At 62.6% G+C, this 27,178-nt stretch overlaps 2 protein-coding genes across 2 annotated transcripts in view; one reads left to right on the top strand and one right to left on the bottom strand.

The window, feature by feature from the left end:
• Positions 1 to 9,934, top strand: part of XAB2 (XPA binding protein 2) — a 15,681-nt gene extending 5,747 nt beyond the window's left edge. Inside the window, exons 7-19 of the mRNA XM_026660268.2 lie at positions 643 to 787; positions 1,635 to 1,786; positions 3,732 to 3,851; positions 4,289 to 4,420; positions 4,945 to 5,076; positions 5,313 to 5,426; positions 5,759 to 5,921; positions 6,340 to 6,530; positions 7,088 to 7,210; positions 8,146 to 8,317; positions 8,409 to 8,535; positions 8,973 to 9,085; positions 9,251 to 9,934. Coding sequence (XP_026516053.1) covers positions 643 to 787; positions 1,635 to 1,786; positions 3,732 to 3,851; positions 4,289 to 4,420; positions 4,945 to 5,076; positions 5,313 to 5,426; positions 5,759 to 5,921; positions 6,340 to 6,530; positions 7,088 to 7,210; positions 8,146 to 8,317; positions 8,409 to 8,535; positions 8,973 to 9,085; positions 9,251 to 9,312 — 1,746 coding nt within the window. The 3' untranslated portion in view covers positions 9,313 to 9,934. The remainder of the gene's footprint in view (positions 1 to 642; positions 788 to 1,634; positions 1,787 to 3,731; positions 3,852 to 4,288; positions 4,421 to 4,944; positions 5,077 to 5,312; positions 5,427 to 5,758; positions 5,922 to 6,339; positions 6,531 to 7,087; positions 7,211 to 8,145; positions 8,318 to 8,408; positions 8,536 to 8,972; positions 9,086 to 9,250) is intronic.
• A 1,259-nt stretch (positions 9,935 to 11,193) lies between these two features.
• Positions 11,194 to 27,178, bottom strand: part of CAMSAP3 (calmodulin regulated spectrin associated protein family member 3) — a 36,167-nt gene continuing 20,182 nt past the window's right edge. Inside the window, exons 5-18 of the mRNA XM_026660288.2 lie at positions 25,934 to 25,981; positions 23,835 to 23,973; positions 23,465 to 23,604; positions 22,683 to 22,776; positions 22,072 to 22,123; positions 20,759 to 20,835; positions 19,306 to 19,381; positions 17,067 to 18,915; positions 14,958 to 15,094; positions 14,437 to 14,663; positions 14,114 to 14,210; positions 13,627 to 13,745; positions 12,265 to 12,383; positions 11,194 to 12,094 (exon numbers count right to left, since the gene is read on the bottom strand). Of these exons, the coding sequence (XP_026516073.1) occupies positions 11,792 to 12,094; positions 12,265 to 12,383; positions 13,627 to 13,745; positions 14,114 to 14,210; positions 14,437 to 14,663; positions 14,958 to 15,094; positions 17,067 to 18,915; positions 19,306 to 19,381; positions 20,759 to 20,835; positions 22,072 to 22,123; positions 22,683 to 22,776; positions 23,465 to 23,604; positions 23,835 to 23,973; positions 25,934 to 25,981 (3,477 nt within the window). The 3' untranslated portion in view covers positions 11,194 to 11,791. The remainder of the gene's footprint in view (positions 12,095 to 12,264; positions 12,384 to 13,626; positions 13,746 to 14,113; positions 14,211 to 14,436; positions 14,664 to 14,957; positions 15,095 to 17,066; positions 18,916 to 19,305; positions 19,382 to 20,758; positions 20,836 to 22,071; positions 22,124 to 22,682; positions 22,777 to 23,464; positions 23,605 to 23,834; positions 23,974 to 25,933; positions 25,982 to 27,178) is intronic.

The following is a 27,178-nucleotide window of genomic DNA, read 5'->3' on the forward strand; positions in this document are numbered from 1 at the left end:
GGCACAGTCCTAGCATCCCATAGGAGCTACAGGTACACTAACCTGTGAGTGCCCGGGGGAAGGAGCGGCTGTCAGCAGCCGGAATTTCAGCTGTCTATTGGCCACACAAAGGGTTTAGGCAAGGTCCCCCGACATTTTTGTGTATTTGTACTAGCCTTCTAAAATATATTTATGTAAATATCTAGGGCCTCCACTAGCAACGGCTTTGCCAGGTTCATATACTGAACAGTCACCTTGTGAGCATTTACTTTAATACGTGGCCTGACTTTGGTTCACAGCCTCTGGTTCAGGCCTTACATTTTTTTGCACCAGGCCCAATGCTCCAGGCTCTTTCTCTACTACAAACAGTTGCTGCACCCCACCCCAGGAGCAGCCACATCTCAGAACCGGGCAAGGGACCAAACAGCCCCCACATCTTACCCCCAGTGGTGGCTGCATCTCAGCGCCAGGCGAGGGATCCCTGTATAAACTGTCCCCCATACTCCACCCCATAGATAGCGCTGAGATGCAGCCGGGCAAGGGCCCTTTAAGGCTTATCAGGGTGGAGGGGCGATAGCTCCCATTTCTCTCCTGGGAACTGGCTTGGGGGGCCCTTGTGGGGCAGGGAGTGTGTGGCCCTGCTCACAGTGGCGTGTGTCTCAGGCCCGGGACGTGTACGAGGAGGCCATCCAGACGGTGATGACGGTGCGAGATTTCACCCAGGTGTTTGACAGCTATGCCCAGTTCGAGGAGAGCATGATTGCAGCCAAGATGGAGACCACCTCTGAGCTGGGGCAGGAGGAGGAGGGTGAGTGGGGAGCTGGGCCCTGCCTGCGAGTAACATGCAGCGCTCCCCAGCAGGGATTGGCCGGCCCAGGGAGGCAGAGCCCCAAGTGGGGCCCTGGGGGATAAGGGGGTAATGCTGACTTCTGCAGTTACACCACTTACACCAGGGCTGCATTTGGCCTCCAGACTCTGGCAGCTGATTGCTCTTCATGGGAAGCACAAATGACCACTCAGAAGGGGTGGAGGATAGTAAGACCCTGCTAGGCCCAGTGGGTAGAGCTGGGAATCAGGACTCCTGGGTTTGAGTCCCAGCTCTGGGAGGGGAGTGGGGAGCGTAAAACAGGGGGGGTGCTGGGACTCAGGACTCCTGGGGTCACGTCTCTGTGCTTCTGTTCCCCTGTGTAAGACAGGGATAACTAGTCCTTCCCCTTGGCGTTTCCTGGGGTCTGAGGCTGGAGGCGCATGCGCCTTGCTTCCTGCCTGTGCACGTTCTAATATGAGAGGGGGTAGAAATGGGAGCTATTAAACACCTTCCCCTCCCCTCCGCCGCCTGCTCCCCCACCCCTGGCTTGGAGGGCTGCACTGTCCTTGCACTCCTGGTCCGATCCAGTGCTGGTGGCTCATGGCATGCTGGGTCTGAGGCAGGTCACAGACAGGGCAGGGTGCTGGGTGGTTGGTTCGTAGCCCACAGTGGGGTGGGAGGACCCTGCTGAGTTGTCCTAGGAGGCCGGGGGTTCTTGGTGAGGGGGAGAGCTGGGGTGTCTAGCATCTGGCAGTGTATCAGCTTGTCGCCCCCCTGCTGTGGGGGTCCAGGCCCGGCAGGGACACTGGGGCAGTGGCTAATCTGCCTGTGCCTCTCCCCACTACAGATGACGTGGACCTGGAACTGCGCCTGGCTCGCTTTGAGCAGCTGATCACACGGCGCCCCCTGCTGCTCAACAGCGTGCTGCTGCGCCAGAATCCCCACAACGTCCACGAGTGGCACAAGCGCGTGAAGCTCTACGAGGGCAAACCCCGAGAGGTAGGGCCAGCTCATCCCCCGGGGGAGCATGCAGGGGCCATCCCCCTGGGTCTCTGCCTTGTCATCCCAGTGACAACCCCCCCCACCCCACCCCCCGTGGCATCCTGGGGGAGTTCGGAAATGGGCAGAGGTGCAGCTGCCTCTGGGGCATGGGGAACATGGGAGCTGTTTATACAGGGACTCCTCATCTGGTGCTGAGATGCAGCTGCCTCTGGGGTAATGGGAAGGGGCTGGCTTTACAGGGATCCTGTGCCTGGTGCTGAGATGCAGCCATCTCTGGGGTGGGACAAATCTCCCCTGCTAATCAGTGCTGCACGAGGCAGAGACTGGTAAGTGGTTTGGGTGAGTCAGGACACCTGAGTTCCCTGTACTGCCCCACACTCCCTGTTCTCTCTGGCAAGTGGCACCGTTGTTCTGTACCTTGGTTTCCCTGTCTCTAAGATGAGGGTGGTCACTGCGTCCTTGGGAAGCTGCGGGGATGAGAGTTGCTGGCTATGCAGTGTCCTGGGCTGCCCAAGAGGGCGCTGTAGTGGGGGGTGCAGGGCTGGTGTGCTACACAGAGGTAGGCTGTGCAGCTGGCACTGCCCTGGGCCCTCCTGCCCCAGGCGGGGTCAGTGCATTTCCCAGCTGTGCACGTCTCCCTCACTGCGCCTGTTCACCCCGACCTGAGCCCAGTGGATTCACGGGATCAGTGCTACGGCCCCAGCTTTGGAACAGTCCCTCGGAGGAGCCTTCCCTTGTGCCAGACCCCCTCAGGCTGTCATGCTTCCTCCAGGGTGAGCCCCATGGCTTCACCGCCTCCGGAGCCTGGGCCTTTGGGTTTCCGCACCCCTGCGTCACCCCACGAGCTGCGTTCAGCGAGTCCCACGGGGACAGACCCCATGCGGGATTCGTGAGCTCACCCAGCATTGGCTGCGACGCTCACACAGCGTTGTCAGAACAGTCGGGGTTATCAGTCACCCTGAAGGCAGCATGGGGAGTCCGTAGTCAGCCCGGAGCACTGAGATTAAAGCACAGACCCTCCTGCTCAGCCCAGAGCCCAGCCAAGCTGGAGCGAGCCCCTTTGTTCAAGCTCTGTCTGACCCTCCATCAACCTTGCTCAACCCCAAGCGAGAGCCCCCGACTCCTTCCAGCAGCCAGCCCTGGTCCCCCACCTCAGACCTTGGCAGTCCCTTGATCTCCAGCTGGGGGGCTGCTGTTCGGCTTCCCTAAGGAGAGGTGGGGAAGTCTCTCCCTGGGTCCTTGGGTGCTAGGTGTCAACGGCCTGGAATTTGGAGTTCCCATTGACTTCTCAGATGCTCCACTGCCATGGGGAATAAGGCTCCGGCAGCTAGGCAGCACCTCCAGCCGTCTCCTAGCCTGCCCCGAGAGCAACCAGGCTCTTGTCACTCGCTGGGAAACTGAGGCAGGAGCAGGACTCACAAACTATTCCCACTTCGTCCCATCTGGCAGTGGGTGTAAGTGGCTGCGCAAGGAGTGGGGCAGCAAGGACTTGTCTTGTCTTTGGGCATGTGTCCAGAGCATTAGAACAGCTAGGGCACAGGGAATGGCTACAGGCACCGGTTCTGATCTGGCTGGGGCAGGGGATGAGGGTGAGGAGCCGTGTCGCTGGTTCTGATCCAGGCTTGAGCCCAGGGCATAGGGCCCGGGTTCCAATCCAGGCTGGGAATGACTGAAAGCTCCTCCCATTTTATGACTGTGTGGTGTGGGTGGATTTCGGTCCATTTCCTCATCACTGGGTTCTGTGAGATCACCAGGGAGACTCACTTGCCCCAGTGAGGAGCCAAGGGAAACAGAACTCCACCCTCACCCCTAGAGAGCGCCCCTCTGGGGCAGGGGGAGGGGTTGCGTGGGCCCTGCTGTAGCAGCTCTGTTGGCAAAGGCCTTCAGCAGAGCATTCCCTTCTCCCGCTGGGTCCACCACTGGCGCCCACCTGCCCCCACAGATCATCAACACCTACACAGAGGCCGTGCAGACCGTGGACCCCTTCAAGGCCACTGGCAAGACACACACACTCTGGGTCTCCTTCGCCAAGTTCTACGAGGACAATGGGCAGATTGAGGATGTGAGTGTTGCTGGGGGCGCGGAGTGAGAACGGCCAAGAGAAGCTACCCCTCTCCATGCCCTGGGCCAGGGGACTCATCGGGAGGTTGGGGTGTGGGGTGGTAGGCCCCTCATCCTGAGGCATCACCCAAGAGGGCTCATGTTCCCAGCAGTGGCTGCTAGTGGGGATTAAACTGGGCAGGAGCATCGGCCAAGCACCTGGAGAGAGAGTCTGCGCAGAGTCCCCATTAATGCCAACCCTGGGGGGCCAGGGCAGAGGGGTCTGTGAGGGAGGGATTCTGCCTGGCTGGGTGCGCTGTGTCTGGGCCCCTGCCGGAGCCTGGGGAAGGGAGTGGGCGGAGCTCCTGCCACAGCTCCGGGGAGCGGGCTGGCCTGGGGCTGGAGGGGGGGGTGGGCAGCTTGTGCTCCCTCTGATTCTGCCTCCCTCCCCTTCCCCAGGCCAGGACCATATTTGAGAAAGCCACCAAGGTGAACTTCAAGCAGGTGGACGACCTGGCCTGCGTGTGGTGCGAGTACGGGGAGATGGAGCTGCGCCATGAGAACTATGACCAGGCCCTGCGCATCCTCCGGGTGAGCCCAGCCCTGCTGGGCACGGGGGGGTGATGGGAGTGGCAATGTGGGGTACGAGGGCAAGCACCGGCAACCATCCCTCCGGCTGCTGGAGAGTCCTGGGTGGGTAGAGGAGAGAGGAACATCTTGAGGTTGAGGCCCAGGCTCCACGGTTCCACTCCCAGCTCTGAGAGGGATGGGGATTGGGTGGGGGGGAGCAGGAACCAGGACTCCTGGGTTCTGCTCCCAGCTTTGGGAGGGGTGTGGGGGGTCTAATGGTTAGAATGGGGGTGGGGGGGGGCAGGAACCAGGACTCCTGGGTTCCACTTCCAGCTGTGGAAGGGGCAGCCGGTCTAGTGGTTTGAGTGTGAGCCATGTTTTGCTGGGGACACAGTGAGTGATGGTGAGAAGCTGCCTGCGTGGCGCCTGCCAGGGGATGTCATGGGTCCCTGAATCGCCCTGCCCACTCTGTTTGCTGCTGGCAGTGAAATCCTGGGCACAGGGTTCGCTGCCCCCACTGAGCGCCCTCCTCTCTTGCCCCACAGAAAGCCACGGCCATCCCAGCCAAGAAAGCAGAGTACTTCGATGCCTCGGAGCCCGTCCAGAACCGTGTGTACAAGTCCCTCAAGGTCTGGTCCATGCTGGCCGACCTGGAAGAGAGCCTGGGCACCTTCAAGGTGAGGATACCCACCCTTGTCAGGGGCCAGGTCCCGAGGGGGGTCACGGAGCCGGGCCCTAGCTGCTATCCGGCAGAGGAACTGGGGGAGAGAGGGGGTGGACTCCACTGAGGATGGTGCCAGGCTCAGCCTGCACCCGCCCCTGCCCATCCTGCTGGGTCACCTGGATCCCTGCAGCATGCCAGCCCTTACTGTAATCCACCTAATACTGCTGCCGGCCTGGTCTTCTCTCCTAGTCCACCAAGGCGGTGTACGACCGCATCCTGGACCTGCGCATCGCCACGCCCCAGATCATCATCAACTATGCCCTCTTCCTGGAGGAGCACACCTACTTCGAGGAGAGCTTCAAGGTGCAGGGGAGCTCCGTTGTTAAGGGCGAGGGAGGGTGGGACTTAGCTGGGCTCCGAGAAGCAGAGTTGGGGTGGGGGGAGGTACTGGTGGGCAGGGCTAGCAGAGCCCCTGATTGGCAGGTGTTTGCCCAGTGAGGGAGGGGCTGCAGATCTGGCTGGGTCAAAAGGGCTCTGAGGTGGCACCGTGGGAATTAGAGGGTTAATGTGCAGATCTGGGGGGGTGGGGGTGCGATTGCTCCCAGGGGGGGTCATGGAAGTGTCCCCAGTTGCTGCCAGGCGTTAGGGCTCCAGGGGGGACCCAGGCAGCCATGCTCACACTCCTCCCTCGGCAGGCCTACGAGAGGGGCATCTCCCTGTTCCGCTGGCCCAACGTGTATGACATTTGGAACACCTACCTGACCAAGTTCATCGACCGCTATGGCGGCAAGAAGCTGGAGCGTGCCCGCGACCTCTTCGAGCAGGCGCTGGACGGCTGCCCCCAGAAATATGCCAAGAGTATGTTGGGGGAGGGGGTGTTTTCTGGCTCCCCGATATGAGGGCATCCTGGCATCAACTGCCATGTGGCGCTGTCTGGCCAGCATTCCACCCGCACTGGTGCCCAGTCCTGTCTCCAAGCCGAGGGGAGCCCTGGCGGATGGGATACTGAAGTGGGGAGCCCAGCCCCACTGGGCCCTGTGGCTCCATGTAGACTCAGGCACAGACTGATGTGTGGCAAAGAGGGCCTGAGACCCTGGGCAGTGGCAGGGCCAGTGCCCCCATATGCAGCCCCCCTGCCAGCCAGCTTTGCCTCTACCCCAGTGGTGCTGCGGGTTTCTGATTTGATTCCGAGTCACCCTGTGGCCTGGTGTCCCTGTACTAGGGCCCTCAGTCGTACCCTGTGCCAGCCGGCCCCTGACTCACCCTGTCCCCACAGCCATCTACCTGTTGTATGCCAAGCTGGAGGAGGAGTTCGGGCTGGCGCGGCATGCCATGGCGGTGTATGAGCGGGCCACGCGGGCCGTGCAGCCCTCGGAGCAGTACGAGATGTACAACATCTACATCAAGCGGGCGGCCGAGATCTACGGGGTCACCCACACCCGCAGCATCTATGAGAAGGCCATTGAGGTGAGGTAGGGGGCAGGGCTGGTGGAGCTTTCCCTCTCCCCCCTCACACACATGGGCCTAGAGCCGTGCCCCCACACCAGTGTGCCAGTGCATTGGGCTGTCCTAGGCCCCTTCCTGCCATTCCCTTGGAGAAACCCCTCCCAGCCTCCTGCACCCACATCCCATGGGCCAGTGCTGAGGAGTCCTAGACCCATCCAGCAGGCAGTGAGAGGCATGGGCTGGCTGAGGTCCCAGCGCTGGAGGGTAGCACTGCCTTCTTGTAGCAGGGGCGCTCGGGCGGCAGAGATGGGCACAGACAGCACTGGGCCGAGCCCCAAACACCCCTGGCACTCTGCAGCCCAAGGCTGTGAAGCCACGAACCCGGGATCTTGGGGTGGGGGAGAGGCCTGTTCTGAGCCGCAGCCTGCAGGGAGCACACTGCATGGCATCCTGACTCCCCCACCCAGGAGTGGGGCCGGGGGCATGGCAGCGCATGCTGTGAGGTCCATCTGTCCGTCCATCCCCCCCAGGGTGCGATGGGGGGTGGGGCTGGTGGGATTCAGGGCACTCTCTCCCAGGTGCTGTCAGACGAGCACGCCCGCGAGATGTGCCAGCGCTTTGCCGACATGGAATGCAAGCTGGGCGAGATCGACCGGGCCCGGGCCATCTACTCCTACTGCTCGCAGATCTGTGACCCCCGGGTAAGGGCCCCGGGCAAACGTGGACTGGCAGAGCAAGCCAGGTCCTGGGGGTGGGATTGTCCCCTACAGTCTGGTCCCTGACACTACCGTCCTCCGGCTTGGTTTCCCTGCTACTCTGTCCAGCCAGGTGGGCTTTGGGCCCTGCTAGAGGGGTCAGTTGCCCTGGAGGAGGCTGGGAGATGGACCAGTGCCACCCTCACTCCTGGAGCTGGCAGTGGAGGGCTCGACCCTTGACCCCCCCACCACCAATTGGCACTACAGTGACCCGGGGTGCCCACCCTGCACCCCCTCCCCCCTGGCTATGGTGGGGATGCAGCAGTGCTGGACATGGGCCTCCCGCCAGACCAGAACCAGGGTGGGTGGGGGTGTCTCGCTGTGACTGCTGGAACCTGTAGCCCGGGAGTGAGTGGGGAGGGGCTTGACTGTGATAAGGCCCCTATAAATGGGTGCAGGGCTCCCCCTCTGCCCTTTTCTGGGCATTACTGCCACAGAGATATTTAAGAGTAGGTTAGATAAGTGTCTATCAGGGATGGTCTAGATGGTATTTGGTCCTGCCATGCGGGCAGGGGACTGGACTCGATGACCTCTCGAGGTCCCTTCCAGTCCTAGAATCTATGAATCTATCCCCAGCCCCAGGACAGCCCTGGGCTAAGTCTGGCTCTTTAGGGGTGGGGCTCCCTGAGGCCACACCCACACTGGGGGCGAGTCTTGCAGACCATGGAGCTAGAGGGGTGGTGTTTAGGTGGTTTAGTGCCCCAGGAGTGGCCCAGCATCCTGCCACCATCTCCAGTAACAGCCTGAGCCCTGGGGGGAGATAGCCTCTGAGCTGGGTGGGGGTGGTCTAGTAGCAGTTACTGGGGTGAGGGGACGGGTAGGACAGGCCATGGGAGTGGGCACCGCAAGGCTCACTCCCGTTGTCCACCCCCACCCCGCAGACCACAGGCTCCTTCTGGCAGACGTGGAAGGACTTTGAGATCCGGCACGGGAACGAAGACACGATCCGGGAGATGCTGCGCATCAAACGCAGCGTCCAGGCCACCTACAACACCCAGGTCAACTTCATGGCCTCGCAGATGCTCAAAGTCTCCAGCAACGCCACGGGCACCGGTAAGCAACCCCTGCATAGGGTGGGAGCCTTGGGGGCACCTGTATCCCACCCCGAGGGCTCCCTGGCATTCACCCTGCTGTCTGGTTCCAGTGTCAGACCTGGCGCCGGGGCAGAGTGGTATGGACGACATGAAGCTGCTAGAGCAGCGGGCAGAGCAGTTGGCGGCCGAGGCAGAGCGGGACAAACCCCGGACCAAGGAGAAGATCCTCTTTGTCAGGTCTGTATGTATAGGGCTGCTTGTGGTGACTACACCTACCATTATGCATCTGGGCAGCCAGCCCTACTGCATGCTGGGGCTCGGCTCCCCTGCCTTTTAGCCAGCAATGGCTCTGATGTGCCCCTTGCCCAGGGCCCAGTGTGCCAGTGCAGCCTGGGGCTGAAAGCCACGCTGGCTTCTCACCAGCTGAGCCCGTAACCCCCAACCACCCTCCCTGCTTGGCGCTGCCCTCACCCCTTCCCCGTGGGCTGGGGCTGGCACCCACGGCATAGCCAGCCATAGCCCCCCGCACACTGGGTGGAGCCTGTCCTAGGCCTAAACTCATGTGGGGAGCTGTGGATGGATGGGGGTGGGCACAGTGGGGGCCCAAGACTGTTTGTGGAGTAGCTGGCATAGGGAGGACTTGCTCACTCCCCTCCCCCCCGGTATGTTGGCAGGAGCGATGCGTCACGCAGCGAGCTGGCCGCACTGTCCAGGCAAGCGAACCCTGACGAGATCGACATTGACGAGGAGGAGGAGGGGGATGAGAGCGAGGAGAATGAGCCTGATGGTAAGGGGGGTGTGCAGTTGTGGCTGGGGGAGGGGCCTAGTGTAGCTGGATACGTCCTGCCCCTCAGGCTGAGGATGGGAGATGGGCAGGATCTGTCTCCTGGCCGTAGGCGGGTGCCTCTGGGTGCTGGCTCACCACTGACTCACCCTCCCCTTCTCCCTGCAGAGGTGCAGCTGGAGCAGCAGAGCATCCCCTCGGCTGTGTTTGGGGGGCTGAAGACCGACTGAACTGGAACTGGGGGCAGCTAGTGGACACCATGGATCCTGCTCCCCTCCTGGACTGCGGGCAGAGGGGTCTGGACTTTGAGATTCCTGGGCTGGTGCTGGCCTGTGGCTGATCCCCTAGAGCATGGGCTGAGTGTCCATCCCCCTGTGGCTGGCTGGAGCCATGCCCTATCCCTCACCCAGGGGAACACTGCTGCCCTAGTTCTCCTGGGCCTGTAGGCCAAGCAGGCTCCCTGAGTTCTGGGCTGTGGGGCCCTGGCTCCTAGCAGGGAGGGGGTGGAATGGGATAGGGCTGTGCCACCCAGGCAGGGGAGGACCCTGCTCAGGGCCACTGGCAGGAGGGTGTGGAGCCAGCCTGTCCACCCCTCCCCCATGAAGCACTTTGGGAGCCAGGCTTGTTAGGGGGGAGGGAGCCAGTCCTGGATCTGGGCTCAGGCCTGGGGCCCATCTGACTGGGGCTAATCTGCCCCTCCATCTGGTCTCCACCAGCTAGTGAGTAGGGTGAACCATGTGCTTGGTGCTCTTCCCCCACTGCTGCCATGGCTGGGGCATGGGTGGCCACACCCCTGGCTCTGGTGCAGGGAGAGGGGGAGCGCTCCCCCTGAAGGGGCAGCTATGTCTGAGGCAGGGTGTTTTACTATAAATGTTTCTTTTTCTCACCCCAGCTGGGCTGTCATTGCTCAGGGAGGGGGGGCAGGGGCTTGGGAACAGCTCTAGGCAGTGTGCCCCCCTCCCCCCCCCCCAGCACTCTGGCCTCTCTTCTCTTCCACCTACACCCCACCCCCCCTGAGCTGGGCAGGGACAGGGTGACAGTTCACCCTGGGTCAGGTAGCTCCCTGGCCATGGGCTCAAGCCTGCAGGGCCAGAGCCTGGGCTTGCCTTGGGGGAGGCCTACCCCTCCCCCCCTTGCACAATGCTATTCTAGGGCAGGGCTGGGGAAGAGGGACCCTGTTCTGGCCAGGCCCAGCCAAGCCCTCAGTGCAGGAGGGATGATGTGAGGTGGAGGGGGGGGTTGGAACTGAGTGGCAGCCCAGGCACCTTTGAGTATTATTAGGGTTAAACATGCTGGTCAGGCACCAGTTCTGCTCCCTGGACCAGCTGATACAAGGTGAGGCTATATCAGAGCAGTTCTTGCTGGTGTGTGTGTGTGGGGGGGGTGTAGAGTCATTGCAGGCCAGGAGCCAACCCCCCCTCCCCCCCCAAAAAAAGCATTTTCCACATGCAGCCCTTAGCTCCTGCTGAGTGCCAGCAAGGGCTTGGCCTGCACCATGTGGGAGGGGTGGGGAAGAAGTTTGTTTTTCCATCATAAAACCACAAAGGAAAAATTTTCCATGTAGGATTCAACTGAAACCACCGGCTGCCCCTTTGAGTCTTGATCCCAGGGCCCCTGCTCTGCCCCACTTGACTCATCCTTCCCTAAGCTGGGCCTAGCGCCCAGCTCCCCTGTGCACTGGGGCAGCAGGGGGAGGCTGCTAGCCTGGGCATCTGCTGCTCTTCTGATGAGGAACCAGGCAGAGACAGAAGCTCGTTTAAGTTACTTTATTAAGTGACAGGGTGAAGGCCCTGCCAGCTCATTACAGCATTGCCCAACCCCCCCCCAAACCACAGGGAGCCAGCAGGCCCTGCCCCCTTCACCCTGCCCAGGCATCAGTGCCAGGGGGCTGTCACCGGACCAGGCCCAGCTCCCCTTCCCTCTGCTCCAGCCAGCCCCCTAAAAGGGAGCAGGCCCCTCCCAGCTGGCCAGCACTCCAGCTTCAGCCCCAACCAGGGGCACAGGCAGCAGCTACCTGGGCTAGGAGGGGTGGGGGAGCCATGGGCACTGGGAGTCCTGCTCCCTGGGGCAGCTGCAGGTGGGCTCAGGCCAGGTTCTTCCCCCCCCCCCCCCCCCCCCGGGTCCATGGTGCCCAGTCCTGTGCCCAGCACCCTTCCTGCAAGGGGGAAAATTCAACACAGAATTCAATTGTGGCAGAAGCTCAGAAGATACAAAATAGACAAGACATGAAGGAAGAGACAGACACCCCCCACCTCCACCCATTGTCCCTCCCCCCTGCCCATCCCGCTTATCAAATGCAACTCACTATATACAAATCATTGCAAAATCATTTAAATAGCTCAATCTCTGTATAGTTATGTATAATGTACACAGCCCAGGGGCCAGGCCCTGATCCACACCTCATGGAGGGAGGGGGAGAGACATGCCCCTGGGGTGCAGTCTGACATTCAGATGGTGGGGGGGGGGGTGCAGAGAGCAGAGTAGCCAGCCTAGGGGCACCTAGCCCCTCCCCTCAGCATAGGTTAGGGGCAGGGCCAGGCCTTACCAAGTCAGTTCTCTCCCCTGTGCCCTTTGACCCCATAGTTTTAGTGTATTTGGCAGTTCCCAGGATAAGCCCTTCCCCTGCCTTGCTGGGCCCTGCCTGGGCACACGTGTCCTGCAGCAGCAGCTGTGTGAAGGATTAGCTCAGCTCAGAGAGGCCAGGAGAGGTTATTTAGGGGTGCCTGGCTTCTTAGGGGTGCCTGGCTTCTTGGTCTGCCAGAGGTGGCCCTGGATGGTGATGGCATCAACGCTCATGGACATGGTCTTGGCAGGGATCTGGGTGAAGCGCTTGCGGTCCGAGTTGTACTTGTAGATGCCCTCGATCATGGCCTGGCTGATGGTGCGGGGACCATAGCCCGTCAAGCGCATCAGCTCCTCTGTCTCCCCTGCCGGTGTGTAGAGCGCTCGGAACTGGCAGCTGGAGTCTCGGAACAGGATCAGGAAGTGATGGGCCTTGCTCTTTTCCATCTCCTGGGGAGCAGGGGAGGGATTAGAGACCAGACAAGCCCTCAGCCCTATAACACAAGAGCCCCCTCCCCCTTCGCCCCCCAGCCATACCCCAGTGGGGCCACCTCTTCAGCCAAAAGGTGCACCCAGTCACCTCCCGCTCTGGGATGAAGGAGTAAGGGCCCCCCCCTCACCTCCAGGATCTTGTTCTTGTGGGGCTCGTTGACGCGGCCAGCCAGGCAGCAGTGTGACAGCGCATTGTGGATGATGTGCTTGTTGGACTTGGCGCTTGGCTCTTTATACAACTTGGGCCCTGCCAGGGAGAGTTGGTTAGAGCTAGATCCAGTGACCTAGGAACTGCCCCACCAGGCTCTGCCCCCGGGGGACCTCCCACGGGGCTCCAGCCGGCCAACAGACCAGCCCAGGCAGTTCTAATCAATGTCCATGGGGATGGAGGTGGCAGCTAGAGGTGTTGAGGGGAGGGGTGTCTCAGGGCTGGGGCAGGCAGCAGGAGGTGGAGGCAGGTGAGAGGCTGGGTGGGGACAGGGTTTCAGACATTGTGACAAAGTGGGAACTTTTTTTATGAATCCTATGTGCCTCAGTTTCCCCTGTTTTTTGCATGGGGGGAGGACTGTTTGCTCTTAGCCTGCCCTAAGAGACAGAGGTCAGAGTGGCACAGAGCTACTGAGCACAGACCCCAGCTCGAAAACAAAAGGATTGGGGGGTGGGGGGAGCATTGGCTCCCACCTGGGATCTGAGCAAGGTGGTCAGAGTCTGAATGTCAGGGCTTGGCCAGGCTCAGGGCTTCACCCATCATTGCTCTGGGCTGGCCTAAGGACTTCCCAGGCTGGGGTCCAGGTACCTAAGAAACCCGACTGTTCTGACAACGCTGGGGGAGTGGCCCTGTCACCCGGGCTGAGGGGCGTCGGGCCCTGCGGATTGGACAGGTCTGTACCAGGGTCTGTCTCAGCTGGACTCGCTGGGCAGGGCTCACAAGGTGAAGCCCAGCGGGTCAGTCTCAGGAGGTGGGGACGCCGTGTGGCCTGTCCTGGAGGAAGAGAGAGACCTGTTGGGGTCTGGCACAGCAAAGGGCTTCCTCTCAGAGACTTCCCCAGCTGGGGCCCTGGCCCCTGGGTACTCAGGGATGGAAGTAGGGGCAGTGGAGGCAGAGCAGGAGAGGGAAGGGGTCTCACCCATTTACTCGGGGATGGAGGCTGGAGAGGAGGCAGTGAGGGGAGTGGGGTGGAGGCAGGGCAGGTATCTTACCCATGTACTCTGGATGGAGACAGGGTGGTGGGGGAAGGCAAGAGGGGGGATGCAGGGTGGGGAGGCAGCAGCGGATCTCACCCATGTACTTGGGGCTGGAGGGGGAGTAGAAGGGGGGGGGGGGCGGGGGGGGGGGGGGTCTCACCCACATACTCAGGCACAGAGGAGGGACAGGGTAGGATGGTGGTGGTGGGTCTCACCTGTGTACTCTGGGCTGGAGGAAGGGTGGCAGGGGGGGTCTCATCCCTGTGCTCTAGGACAGAGGGGGAGGCAGGGTGGGAGGGTCTCACCTGTGTACTCAGGCACAGAGGCAGGCGACGAGGCAGTAGATGCATTCTCCCAGTCCCGCTCACGGCTCTGGCTGCCCAGCAGCCGGCTGGGGGACATCAGGCCTGAGGGGGAGGCGGCTCTGTGGGGCAGTTAGATATGGGGCAGGAGTTCCAATGCAGGGGCCAATCAGACTCACCCTCCAGCTCCCTGGGAGTCACCCCCCCCCACCCCAAACCTTCCATCTCCATCACTGCCCCCCCCCAGGAGACCCCACCCCCCCAAGAAAGGAGGAAGGACTCCAGGGATGGCCCCAGGCCAGCCCCCCAGCCTGGAGCTTTCCCTGCCAATGGGAGCCATGCTGCTTTCTCCCCTTGCTACAGGCCCCTAGGAGGAGCCAGGATGAACCCCCCTCCCAGTATCTAAAGTGGCAGAATCGGGCGGGGGGGGGGTGGAGCATGGAGAAGCACAGGGGGTTACTTGCCCAGCTCCCCCTCCCCACGCTCTCACCTGGAGGGTCTCTTGACAGTCAGTGAGTTCCCAGGGTCGTTGGCCACGGTGGAGAGGGACAGGGTCGACTGGGAGTACACCTTGCTGAGCCTGGATCCTTGGGGGGGGCAGAGAGCTCGGTCAGACAGCGCCCAAAACATCCCCCCAGCCCCCCAAACAGGCACCTCCCTGCCAAAAGTTAAGTCAGACTCGACTCCTGGGCCCTCCAGGTGCTGGAGTAGGTGGTTTGGCTGCGTGAGACAGCTGGGCAAGGGGTGGCTCCCATGAACCCACCTCCCCCTACCCCCCACTGTCCATGAACCACCCTCTCCCCTCAGCCGTACCGAGGAGCCCCTTGACCGGGCTGCGGGCCAGGGCCGAGTCGTCACAGAACACCGTCTTGGGCCGTCCCTTCTTGAGGGCGCGCACCGTGGTTGGCTTCTGCCGCAGCACCTTGTCCAGGTCCTCCATGAGCTTCAGCTGGTGGCGCCGCAGGTACTCCTGGCGTGTGAAGTCACCGCGCCGCGGGCTTGCTTCCTCCTCCGGCCGTGGGCGCTCCTCTGTCTGCAGCCTGGCACAGGGAGTATGGCCATGAGGGGCTGGGCTCTGCCCCAAAGCCCCCCAACCCGCCCCGCTGTAGGGCCCCCCGCCCCCCCCCCCCCACCTGGCACCACCCCAGTGCTGTTCAGACCAGCCCCCCACCCACACACTCCTGGGTGCCTGTAGACCTGGGCTCCACCCCACTGTGGCCCAGCCCCCCCAGGCACGCACTCCCCCTAGGTGTCACCCTGGCACCTGCCTCCACCCACCTGACATGGGCTCCTTCCCTGACACTGCCCCTGCTCCTCGACTCCCCCCTGCCCACCTGGCTGCCTCCTCCTTCTGCTCCTTCTCAGCCTCCAGCCACTGCTTGCGCTGCCGCGCCTCCTCATTGCGCCGCTGCTGGCGCTCCAGCAGGCTGGCCCGTTTCTGGGCCATCTCGTCCTCCGGCTTCTCGTCATCCTGGGCAGGGACAGAGCTAGTGAGCAGGGAGGGCTGGGGTCTGCAGGTAACAGTGATGTGGGCACACAGCAGGCACCGAGGGCAGCACTGGACATGGGGTGCTGCCACAGCTCCAGGGAGGGTGGGCACATCCCCATGAAGCCAGAACAAGCCTGTAGTGCATCCTGGGTATCCCAACACTCCCACCCACTTGCCAGCTCCACTGGCCTCAGCATAAGCCCCAGGGGCCCCAGAAAGCCACACAGCTGAGGGCAGGGTCCAGCTATCCCAGCCCATAGCCAAGCTGGGCCACTGCCCTGCTGCTTCAGAGGGAGGGGCAGGAAGCCACCCTGCTCAGGGGCAAATACTGACCATCCAGGCCTGTAACAGCAGTGGTGTTACCCAGACCAATATCTAACTCTCAGAGCCAGCTAAGCTCCTGCCCCGGGCACTATCCTGAGGCAAGGAGTTCCCCAGGGGAATGTGTCATTTCCTAGGCAGTCCTACAGCTATGGCTCGTGAGAGCTGGACGGCAGCATGAGGCCCAGATCCCCTTGCTGCTCTCAGGTCAGTTAATCCCCTGCCGTGTCCCCCATGCAGCCCCAGCATTTGGGAGTTAAGCAAAAAAGACAATAGCTAGACCCAGATCCACAAAGATTCTGAGGTGCCCAACTCCCATGGACCCTACACCCCCATCCCTCCACAAGGTGTTCTAGGCAATAGTCCAGGGGTTCTCAAACTGGGGGTTGGGACCCCTCAGGGGATCATGAGGTTATTACATGGGGGGTCGTGAGCTGTCAGCCTCCACCCCAAACCCCACTTTGCCTCCAGCATTTATAATGGTGTTAAACATATAAAGAAGTGTTCATGGTTTATGGGGGGGGGGGGGTCTTACTCACAGGCTTGCTATGTGAAAGGGGTCACCAGTACAAAACTTTCAGAACCACTGCAAGAGTCTGATCGTGGCAGAATCCAAAGGGTTAACTATACAGCTGAGCTAACATCCCATAGCACTGCCCCCACATGGCCCACTGGGACAGGAGCGACCCCCAGCCCAGCCCAGCCACAGCACCAGAGGGGCAGGACTGCATCCCAGCCAACCCCCTGCTGCAGACCCTAGGGGAGGAGCCTGCTCAGAGGAGGCACCTGGGGGAGGCAGGGAGCCAAAAACAGTAGCCCCAGGATTTCCCTACAGGAAGGAGCTGGCTGTGACCCAAGAGAGCCCAAGGGGAGGGGGAGGGAACCCCACAGAAGCCTGACCCAGCAAGTCTCCCGGTGCTGGGGACAGCACCCCTAGAGGGGAAAGGCCCCATGTGCCATTCCTGACACTGAGCCGGCCAGAGCAGAGCAGTAGGGACGGGGCAGACTGACCTGGGAAGGTCATCTAGTTTTACGGGGATGGGAGAGCAGGGGGTGACTTTACTTGAGGGACAATACCTGAGCCTGTAACCTGAGCCGGGAGGGGGATGGGGCCAGGTAACACCTTTGCCCAGAAAACTGAACAAAGGCTGGAGGGGGTGGGGGTGGAGAGTGGAAGGAAACGGCTGCAGGGGAGTTTCAGTTTGAAGCTGGCTGGAAAAATGGAGGGAACCCCCCAGGGTTGGGGTCTAAGCTCCCTGCCCCCCAGAGGGACCTGGCCGAGGGGTCCTGGTTGTGCCCGCAAGCTCTGCTTAGGACTGTGTTCCTGTCGTCTAATAACCCTTTGGTTTTACTGGCTGGCTGAGAGTCACGGTGAATCGCAGGAAGAGGGGGATGCAGGACCCTAACTCCCCCCCACACTCTGTGACAGCCCCCTAGAGGGGAAAGGCCCTGTGTCCCATTCCCTGCTCCCCCCTCCCCAGAGAGGGGCACTCCCAACCCAGGGGGTTCTGTGACGATGGCGGGTTGTGGCCGAGACAGGCTCAGTGCTGTCCTGAGTGGCTCCGGCAGGCAGCCCAGTGATGGGCCATGGGAGGGGTACCCTGGGGCAGCGGGGATGTGGCCTAGCTCTCACCTTGAAGAAGAATCCCAGGCCAGCCCGTGGCTCCGCATCCATCACCTCAGTCAGCGACTCCTCCAGCGAGTCGTCCCCGTCACCCTCCTCAGCCTGGAGGCTGGACAGTGGGATCTCAATGAGGCTGCTCCGCCGCTCGCCCGGCGAGGACACATCACTGGTGCCGTCCCCAGACACCCGGGCGCTGCCCATCCCGCCCTGCGGCACCACGGAGGCCACAGGGCGCAGGTTGCCCTGGGTCTCCAGCTCAGGGGACTCAAGTGTCTGCTCCGGCCCAGCTACCTCCTCCGAGAAGTGGATGGAGGAACGGGTCTGCATGGGCACCTGGCTGGGTGAGAACTTGCGCAGGTGGGGCAGGGTGTCCACGTTGTGGGGGGGCGTCAGCACCCGCGTCAGGGGAGGCAGCTTCAGCTCCACAGGCCGGGCATGCTTGGGACTCTTGGGAGGCGTGGGGGCAGCCTTCTTGGGGGCTGGCTGGGGCGAGCGGGGCGCAGCGGGGACAGGGGGCTTACGGGAGGGGGAAGGCGAGGGCGAAGAGGACGAGAGCTCCACGGAGCGGGGTGGCACGAATTCCCGGCTGGCCCGTGGGGCGGGGCCCTTGGGGGCCGGGATGACCCAGGCCTGGCTGGGCTTCTTCTCCTGGAGCAGGCGCTGCTGCTGCTGGCTCAGGCGGTGCATGTCCAGCTGCAGGGAGCTCAGCGCCGTGTTCAGCTTGGCCACGGCCCGGTTGTAATCGCCCAGGTTCTCGTCCAGTGGGGCCCCCTTGATCTCCGGCGAGAACGTCACCTGCTTCTCCAGGCGGCCCTGGCCTGGCCCCTCCTCCTCAGCCTGCACCTGCAGGCTGCCCGCGTCCTCCTCTGCCTCCAGCCGGGCCAGCCGCTCCTCCAGCGACAGCTTGGCCTCCCCCTCCTCCTCCTCCTCCTCTCCCCCCTCCCTGCGTTTGAGCTGCAGGAAGGCGCTCTTGCCCAGACGCTGGCGGTGCTTGGCAAAGATGGCCTCGATGCGCTTCTTCTGCGCCTCAATGGCGCGTCGCTTCTCCTCCAGCCGGGCACCCAGCTGGCTCATCTCGGAGCTCAGGGCAGGGCTGCGGCCAGGACTGTCCTCAGGGGGCACGGCGCCTGCCTCCGAGCTCTCACCGGTGCTCTTCTGCAAGGCCTTGCCCTCGGGGGCCACCAGCTTCTTCTTGCGCTCGGCGAAGCTGGTCATGCGCACGCCAGCACCGGAGGAGCCTGCGCTGTCGGGCTGGGAGCTCAGCGAGCTCAGGCCCGACGAGGTGTCGTCCTTGGTGCCAGGCAGGCGGGCAGGGTCCTCAGCGTCCGAGTCCAAGCTGCCGTCCCCAGGGGGGGTGGGGCCCTCAGCACGCCCGTTGGGGGGCCCGCTGTGGAAGCGGTAGACAGCCAGTGCTGGCGTGGGCTCGGGTGCCGGGGTGGGCTTGGTTGGCTCTGGCGAATGCAGGTAGAAGCCGTCGGCCGCCCCCTCGGGGTGCAGGCGCTCGCTGCTGTGGATGATCTGCAGGGCCTCCTCAATGGTGGGCAGGTCGGGGTACCCGTCCGCCAGCCCGTTCTCCACGGGGGGGCCCTCGCGCTCCACAACCCCCTTGGCAGACAGCGCCACCTTGTGCACTGTCCGGTGTGGCGCCACCAGCCCATTGGGGGCCTCGTCCTTGGCCAGCCGCTGGGCAGCGTCCTCAGGGAGGGGGCCAGGGGAGCGGGCCAAGCGGGTGGGCACAGGTGCCAAGCTGTCTGAGCTGATGGAGCGCAGCATGCCCACGGGGTTCCCCATCACAATGTCCACGTCACTGTCCAGCCCAAAGGGGATGCTAAATGACACGGCCTGTGACAGCGGATGGCTGCAGGGAAAGGAGGGGTGAGGGGCTGGCCAGAGACAGGCCCTGCCCCCAGAAAGGGATGGGCCCCACGTTACCATGCCCACCCCAGAGGGGAACAGGCCCTGCCCCCTGCACAGATCACAGATGACTGTGAGGACAGCAGGGGGCCAGGGTCTGGCTATGGAGAGACAAGCCATGCCCACAAAAAGGGACAGCCCCCCCCCCCCCCCAGGCCACATGTGCCAGCTCTGGCCCTTGCACAGAGCTGGGGGTGGGATGGGCTGAGCTGGGGGAAGGCTCCACCTCCCATATCCCCATCCCCACCCCTACCAAGGGTTAGGGCCCAACAGCTCCTGGCCCAGCCCCCACACCTGCGATGCTCCCCACCCACTCAGCCCCTTCCTGCCTCACCTCAGCTGTTTCTTGCTCCAGGGTTTGCCAAATCCGCCCTCCACATGGGACATTGAGGTAGAGTGGTGCATGGAACCTGGGGCACAGAGCTATGGTCACACACAACCCCCCAGACAGCCTGGAGCCCCCAAGCCCCTGGGGCCTCACATCAGCCCCCTGCTGCAACAGCCCAGAGCACCCCAACCCTCAGAACCCCACCCTCTCAGATGGCCCATAGCCCCCAATCCAAAACCATGTAGGGACCTCACAGAATGGCTCAGACCCACCCCAACATCTGGGGACCCCAGCCTGCCAGCCCTCTAGGATGACTCAGATCCATCCACGCCCCCAACCCCGATCCATCCCATGCCCCCCCCCCCTAGAATAAGCCAGAGCTGTCCCCAGCCCCCTCCAGGATGGTTTGGGGCAGGGACTGGGTCTATAGGGACCTGGGCTGGGGGCGTTACAATGCCTCTCTCTACGCCCTTATGTGCCCAGGGGCCTGGATGCCAACTCAAGGGGTTCAGGGCCAGATCAAGCTAGGTGGGCCTTGGAGGTCCCCCATTTTTTCCCCTATGGGGGCTCTGAAGCTCCTAGCTGGGGACCCTCGCAGACAGCAGGCATCGGTCAGGGGAGTGTACCCCCAGCTAAGGTCAGACCAGGCCTGAACCCCACACAGCCCCAGCAATAGCTGGAGCCTTCCCCGACCCCCAGGGCCAGTGCAAGGATATTTCACGCCCTAGGCAAAACTTCCACCTTACGCCTCCCCTCCCCCCCGGAACATCACTTATTATCAACTTTCAAAAATGAATATAGTGGAGTTACATCTGACGCGGAGGTTAGGTTCTAAGGTCAGCGCGTAAGAGGAAAATCACGTATAGTGAAAGTTACCATAAAGTACAGTATACACTAGAACAGGGGTTCTCAACCTACGGCAGGCGAGCCGATTTTTTTTTTTAAAGTGGCAGGCTGCAGGTTCCGGTGAACGGAACCCCAGGCCGGCGGACAGAACCCTGGCTGAACAGTCGGAAGCCCAGACTGTTCACCCAGGCCGGCAGGAGGCTGAGCAGAGCTGCCGGTCTCGGGTTCCGTCCGCCAGCTCCGGTCCCGGCTGCCAGCCCGCTCAGTGAACAGAACCCAGGCCGGCGGGCTCAGCAGCGGCCGGGACCCGCAGCTTGCGATTAAAAAGGCTCGCATGCCACCTTTGGTAGGTTGAGGACCCCGGTTCTAGTGTACACAGTGTATACTGTACTTTATGGTAATTTTCACTATATGTGATTTTCCTCTTACGTGCTGACCTTAGAACCTAACCCCCGTGTAAGATGTGACTCCACTGTAGTGTAAAAAAAAAAAATTGGGGGGCACCGCTTTTTGGCACCCCCAAATCTTGGTGCCCTAGGCAGCCGCCTAGTTCACCTAGTGGTTACACCGGCCCTGCCGACCCCCATCCCCCGTGGAGTGCAGGGCATCTCACCTAGCGAGCCTCTGAGCGGGGACTGCGGCTGCCCGCCTGGCAGGAGCGGGTGTAGGAAGCTGAACACCGGGGAACCACTGCAAGAGAGACCGCACATGAGATCACACCTGAGCCCACAGGTGCCAGCTCAGCACCACCTGGCCCCAGAGGAGACATCTGAGCAGCACCCATAGGCACCCTGTGCCAGCCCACCAGCGGGCTCCTGGCTTTGGGTATGGCGAACATGGTGTATCCTACTGCTGGGGATGTCATCACACTCAGGCATTCACCGGGGGAGCTCTGCCTGGGTCGCAGCCTGGCAAGGGCAGTGATTTGGGGCAGAAGCCAGCCAGACTCAGATTGGATTTTACAAACTAAAATCATTCAAGTTCTGCCCTGGCAGGAAGTTAACTAAATGAAGATCTGGTCAGGATGGCAGGGAGAGCCGTGATTCATAAGCCAGGACTCCTGGGTCCTGGAATGGAGTGGGGGCTAGTGGTTAGAGCAGGAGCGGGGAGTTAGGACTCCTGGGTTCGATCCCCAGCTCTGAGAGGGAGAAGAGGGTGTTTTCTTTTGGGGGAGGGGCAGTCCAGTCTCACAACCCCACTGAATGTTTCTCTTCCTGGGTGGAGGAGGAAATTGCCCCCGTATCACCCCCCCCCCCCCCCCCCACACCCTTCCCCCCCCCCCAATCATGATACCCTCGCTGCCCCCAGAGGGGGGGACAAACCCATGGCTGCAGGGGTCCCCTAGTGGGTCAGAGCTGATCCTGCCCAGGCGCTATTTAAGCTGGCAGGTGAGTCATGGCATCAGTACGAGCCCAGCCAGGGCCTGGAAAACAGCATCCTAGCAGGTAGGTGCTGCAGAGACTCCAGCCCCCCAGCACAGCCCAGAGGAACCTCCCGAGCTCCAAGGGGGTGAAGAGAGGTCAGGCTCCACAATACCTCCGAGACCCACCAGCTTTATGGAAGAGTCATCAAGAGCTCAGCAGGAGGGAATGACCCAGTGCTACCAGTCCAGTCAGACAGAAGTGACCTGGTGAGAGCGCCCCCTAGTGCTGCACTGGGGCCAGCACTGACTGCCAAGGGAGAGCGCCCCCTGCAATGCCCCCTAGTGCCACACTGACTGCCAGGGGAGAGCACCCCCTAGTGCCGCACTGGGGCCAGCACTGACTGCCAGGGGAGAGCACCCCCTGCAACGCCCCCTAGTGCCGCACTGGGGCCAGCACTGACTGCCAGGGGGAGAGCGCCCCCTGGGGCCAGCACTCACCAGCTCCTAGGGTACCACAGCAAGACCTGCCCACCATGCCAGACTGCAGGGGTGCTAAGACTCACCTATTGCTGTTCCCACTGCTGGGCGTCAGGGAGTCGCTCATTGAAGGCGGATCTGGAAGGCAGGCAGGGAGCATTAGTCTCTGCCCCCAGCCACTCCTGGGGGACGGGCATGGCCGGCATCCGCCCAGGCCAGGCTGCCAGCCCCACAACCCCAACCTGAACAGCAGCCAAGGTCCTTCAAAGGGCATCGCCAACACAGGGCCTTTGTTCTGGGGCTGGGCTGAGCCAGCTCCCAGCATGCTCCACTCCCACTCCTCCCCCGCCCTGACCTTGGCCAGGGAGCAGTAGCCACAGCCCGGACAAGGTGGCTGGAAGGGGGGGAAGTTCCCTGTGGCTGGGGGATGCAATGAACCCCCCACACCTTCCAGGAGCAGTCAGTCAGTCAGCACGACATCCTATGCTGGACCCCAGGCAGGAGATATCTGCCCCTTTCAGACAGGGCTCCCCAGCCCCCCCTGTACCCAACTGTGACCGGGGGGGGGGGGGTCTAGTGTCAGCCAAAGGGGAGAGATTAGAGGCACCTTTGCCCCAGGGCGATGTCTGGAGGAGACGAGAAACCATCCCCCCAGACTTAGCCTGGCCCAGCAGGGACTGACAGGGCCCCCTGGTACCTTTGAGTCCCCTCAGCTCCTTGGGGCGCACAAAGTCCGGCTTGAGCACCTCGAAGCACAGGAAGAGCTCAGCCAGGAACACCCCAATGTTGATCTGCAGGGGAGGCAGAACAGCTGCTCACATGCTCCAAAGAGGCCAAAGCAATGAGCCTTCCCCCCCCCCCCCCCCAGGCCCCCCCCAGCCAGGAGCGAGAGGCTGGACACCCCCCCCCCCCCCCCCCCGCGTGTGTGTGCAGACCAGGAGGGTGCCCCCCCCCCCGCCCAGACCAAGGCACCCGTGAGCACAGCAGGGACTCCAGGGCTGGGGGCACCAGTCCCGGGCCCAGCCCAGAGGGGGCCCTTTGTGCCAGGCTGCACAGCCCCAATTAGAGCAGCCGGAGGCGCCGGCCAAGGCCTCATTAGGACCAAGCTGGGCTGTTCCGCCAGGCTGGCTAATCCGCACCCTTCTGCCTCAGTGGAGAGCAAGGGGCGCAGGCTGGGGGGGGGCTGCAGTCACAGAGAGCTGGGCAGAGCCCCCCCGCCCCTAGAAGGCCAGAGCCAAGGGCTTTATGGTTAACCTGGCCCCAAAGTTCGCACCAGTATAGGAGGGGTGTCCTGCCAGGGTGAGTCCGAACCAGCCACCCCACTGCACGCAAGTACCCATGGCTCCCCTCAATGAGTTCCGTCCCCCCGTTCCAAGCTCCCACACCAGCTGGAGCACGTCTCCCTTGCACAGGGCACCGCCCACATGCTGGGGGCACCTTGGCTCAGGCCTCCCCAACCCCAACCCCTACCCCACTCACCCTTAGCACTGGGGGCACATAGAGCAGGTCCTCCAGTGCCAGAGGGCAGCAGCTGCCCAGGTACTCAGTGCAGAATTCCTGGATGAGCTGCAAGTTGTAGAGGCTGTCGGCCACCGACATGGTCTCCTTCAGGCACACGTCTGCAGGGAGGGGGGCATGAGTGCTGCCCTGGGGACTGCTCCCCCAGACCCACCCTGCCCCTCCTGGCCCCAGGGACTGCCCTCCCCGACCTGCCCCTCGCCAGCCAGGCTCCCCACCCCTGCCCCTCCCAGCCCCAGGGACTGCCCCACGCAGCCAGCACAGCCCCCAGGCTCCCAACCCATCGCTGCCTGGCACCCCATCCTTCGTCCAGCCCCACATCTGAACTCACCCTCCAGACGCACCACATCAGGGCAGTAATAGTGGATGGTGGCGGCAATGGCACCCCCGTTGGCCAAGTCTTTCATGCCCATGACGGGTGTGAAGCAGGGCGTCTGTTTGGGCAGCACCTTGTCCTTCCGGTACCGGATCTGCCCAGAGCAGAGAGAGAGGGGGGTGAACAGCTGGAGGGTGCCCCCCCACGGGGTTGGGGGGGGGGAGAGGAATTGCAAAGCCAGTGGCATTGCAGGCTCCTCCGCTCTACCCACCACCCTCTCAGGTCAGGGGCCCTCAACTGCCTAGTGACCCTGCCCCCTCCCATCACTCCAGCTGTCCCCAGCATGCTGGCTACAGCCCCCCTATTCTCCCAGCCCCCACCCCCCACAGAGGTCTCTATGGCTCAGCAGACCACGAGTGCCCCCATTCACACCCAGCCTTGGGTTCCCTCTTCCAGGGGTCTTCTTCCCCGTGCCCCCAGCACCCCGTTGAGAAAGGTCCACTCATCCCAAAACAGCTCCCCCTCCCATAGGGGGCATCAGGAAAAGGCTTCGTGCTGGGAGGGACCAGGCTCCCTCAGGGCAGGGGGGCTGTGGCTGGGGTCCCATGGGGCAGAGCAGCCAGGATGAGCTGTGTCCTGGGGATGCCACCCCCCCGCAGCACACAGGACACAGCACCTCCTGCCCATCATGGGGAGGAAGGCGTTTGGGGGCAGCTCAACACAATAGCCCTGCCCCTGAGTCTAGGGCTGCCCTACTGCCCCACAGGCCTGGCACGGAGGGAGGAAAGCAGGAAAGACAAGCCGGGGGCCCCCGCTCTGGGCCAGGCCCCCCTGCACTAAGAGGCCCCAGCTGGGTGAACAGGACACCCCTTCCCGTCCTGCCCTGAGGTCACGGCAACACTCGCCACTCGAGCACAGGAGACGAGACAACAGCCAGCAGCCCGGCGCAGGGACGGGCACACAGAGCCGAGCAAGGCAGGAGCGTGCAACTACAGCAGGGGAGGGGCACATCCAACAGACAGACGGCCAGCGGGCCAGACAGACAGCCTCGCGAAGGCATGAAAAAAGGGGGACCAAAAAAAAAAAAAAAAGTTATGGGATGCCCTGTTATTCCTGCTGCAATGAGCCCCTGGCAGGGACTGGGGAGGGAGAGCTCCCCCACCCCAGCAACATTGCATGGGGAATCCCTGCCCCCTCCAACACACCACAGCCCAGCCGCTGCAGGACCCCAACAGAAGGGGGTCAGGAGACCCTATCAGAATGGGGGAGGCAGTCTGGTCCAGGAGCCACTAGCTGCTCCATTACAGCCCAGCGGCCCCACGGGCCTGTGAACCAGACTCCCCCACCTCCCTGACATAGGCTGGGGGTGCCAAGCCATCCTGTGCTGCTCCTTTGCAATGGCATCCCCGTTGGTGGAAAGCAGAGTCCATGGGGCTTACAGTTCCCTAGCAGGGGTGGCAATGGACACTTCAGCCAAACACACGGCTGCCTGTCCCCAGCTTGGGGCAGCTCCTCCGGGGGTGTCCATCACCTGGGCCACCCCATATCTAACCTGGGGAGGGGGGGCACAGTGGTGTGTATGCCGGCACAGGGAATCAAACCTGGGACCTTCAGAACTAGGAGGGACCCCCCTGGCAAGACGCAAGCTCTTGGCCACTGGGTGGGCTGCGGCCACTAGATGGCACCATGACGCTAGGCCTGTGCAAACACCCTATCGCTCCCCAGGGGCAGCCTTTGGGGGGCAAAGCTGCTATTACATGTGACTCTATTGTACCCTGCAAAGTCAGGGGGGAGACACATAGTGAAGCACAGACCTATGAAAAGTTGGGGGGGAGCAAACCAAGGTCTGGGGGAGCTGCCCCTATTGCCCCATAGCAAGTGATGCCCCTGTCATTCAGGCCAACCCATCAGGCCCAGAGGCCACTGCACTTCCAAGCCTTTCAGCATGGGCAGGGCCTGCTGCTGCGGGGAGATGGGCTGGGGGCAGGAGCATTGCAGGAGGAATAACCAGCCCCCCGGGCAGGGGATGGAACAGAACAAAAAATAAGCTCAGTGGGTGCGGCGGGCACGCAGCAGCGGGCACAGCAGGGCACAGGCACTGAGTGATACGTTACCACAGGAGGTTTACTCCCCGACTCCTTCAAACAAAAAGCGATGGCATGCTGGATGCAACAGCAAAGGAAAGAGAAAGCCTTGTCAATGCGGGGGCCCAGCGGCTGCCGGAGAGAGCGCCACAGGGAGGGAGCTGCTGCCTGGCCAGGCCTGTGGGGGGCGCCACTCTACAGCCCTTCCCTCTGGGGCACTGCCTTCTGAGCCTGCCCCAGGGTGGCCCTCTCCTAACATGCAGCTGGGGTCCCTGCAAAGATGCCTCCCTATAGCCCAACTAGACTGTGCGGCACCCCTCAAACCCAGTGCTAACCTAACCCTGGGGGGTGGGCACCCTCCTGCTTGTAGCCTGGACCCCAGAGCACTGGGGGCCCTAACCCCTAGAGGGGGATAAGAGCAAGAAAAGAAGGGGGGGGGGAGGATGTGTCATGTGACCAGCATGCTGCTTTTGATTGGCTGTCTGACTCCCCCACTCCTGGGTCTCTTAGCTCATTACTGAACCCAACTCTCCCCAGTGCAGCCATAGGGTCCGTTTTGGGGGTCACAGGCTGGACAGTCCTATGTACCCTTACCTGACCCTCCCCGCACATGGATCCTGAACCTGGCAAGAACCAGGCAATGCCCCTCCCTTCCCATCCACCAGGAGGGGATTCACCCCCCCACCCTGCTCAGCAGAGCAGATGCCACAGACCTGTGTGTAAGAAGCTAAGAGACTGAAGAAGGGGATACATGGGGCGGCGGGGGTGAGAGGGAAGGAGGAGTTGTGAGCAAAGGATGCTGGGATGCATTCACCACCGTCTGCTGGCCTCTAGCAATGGGCACCACCCGCCACCCCCCAGCAGAAATCCCCCACAATGGGGTCTGACAGGGCAACTTCTGGTCTGAGCCCAGCAGACTCACCACCCAAGAGAACCCCACCCAGCCCTTGGGGGATCCGGCCTCCCCCCCCCAAGGGACGGGAGGGCACCCGGGGGACCCCCCCCCCCGCCCCCCCCCCCCCCCCATGAGCCAAGCCCAGGGGTGGAGAAGGAATGGCCTCCCTACAGCAGGCACTCTCCCACAATGCTCTGGGCCATCACCCCTTCCAGAGTAGGAACTTCCCTTAGTGCTGGGGCCTCTCCTCATCACCCCTCACAGGGGCTCCCCCCCCACCCCCCACACAGTGCCCTGGGGCCTGCCCCTCTTCACCACCACCCACACAGGGGCCACCCTTCCCACAGTGCTCTGGGGCCTGCCCTCCCCAGGGTTCTGGG

This window comes from Terrapene carolina, unplaced genomic scaffold, assembly GCF_002925995.2.
Source record: "Terrapene carolina triunguis isolate 2854851 unplaced genomic scaffold, T_m_triunguis-2.0 Scaffold746, whole genome shotgun sequence".
Taxonomy (NCBI): domain Eukaryota; kingdom Metazoa; phylum Chordata; order Testudines; family Emydidae; genus Terrapene; species Terrapene triunguis.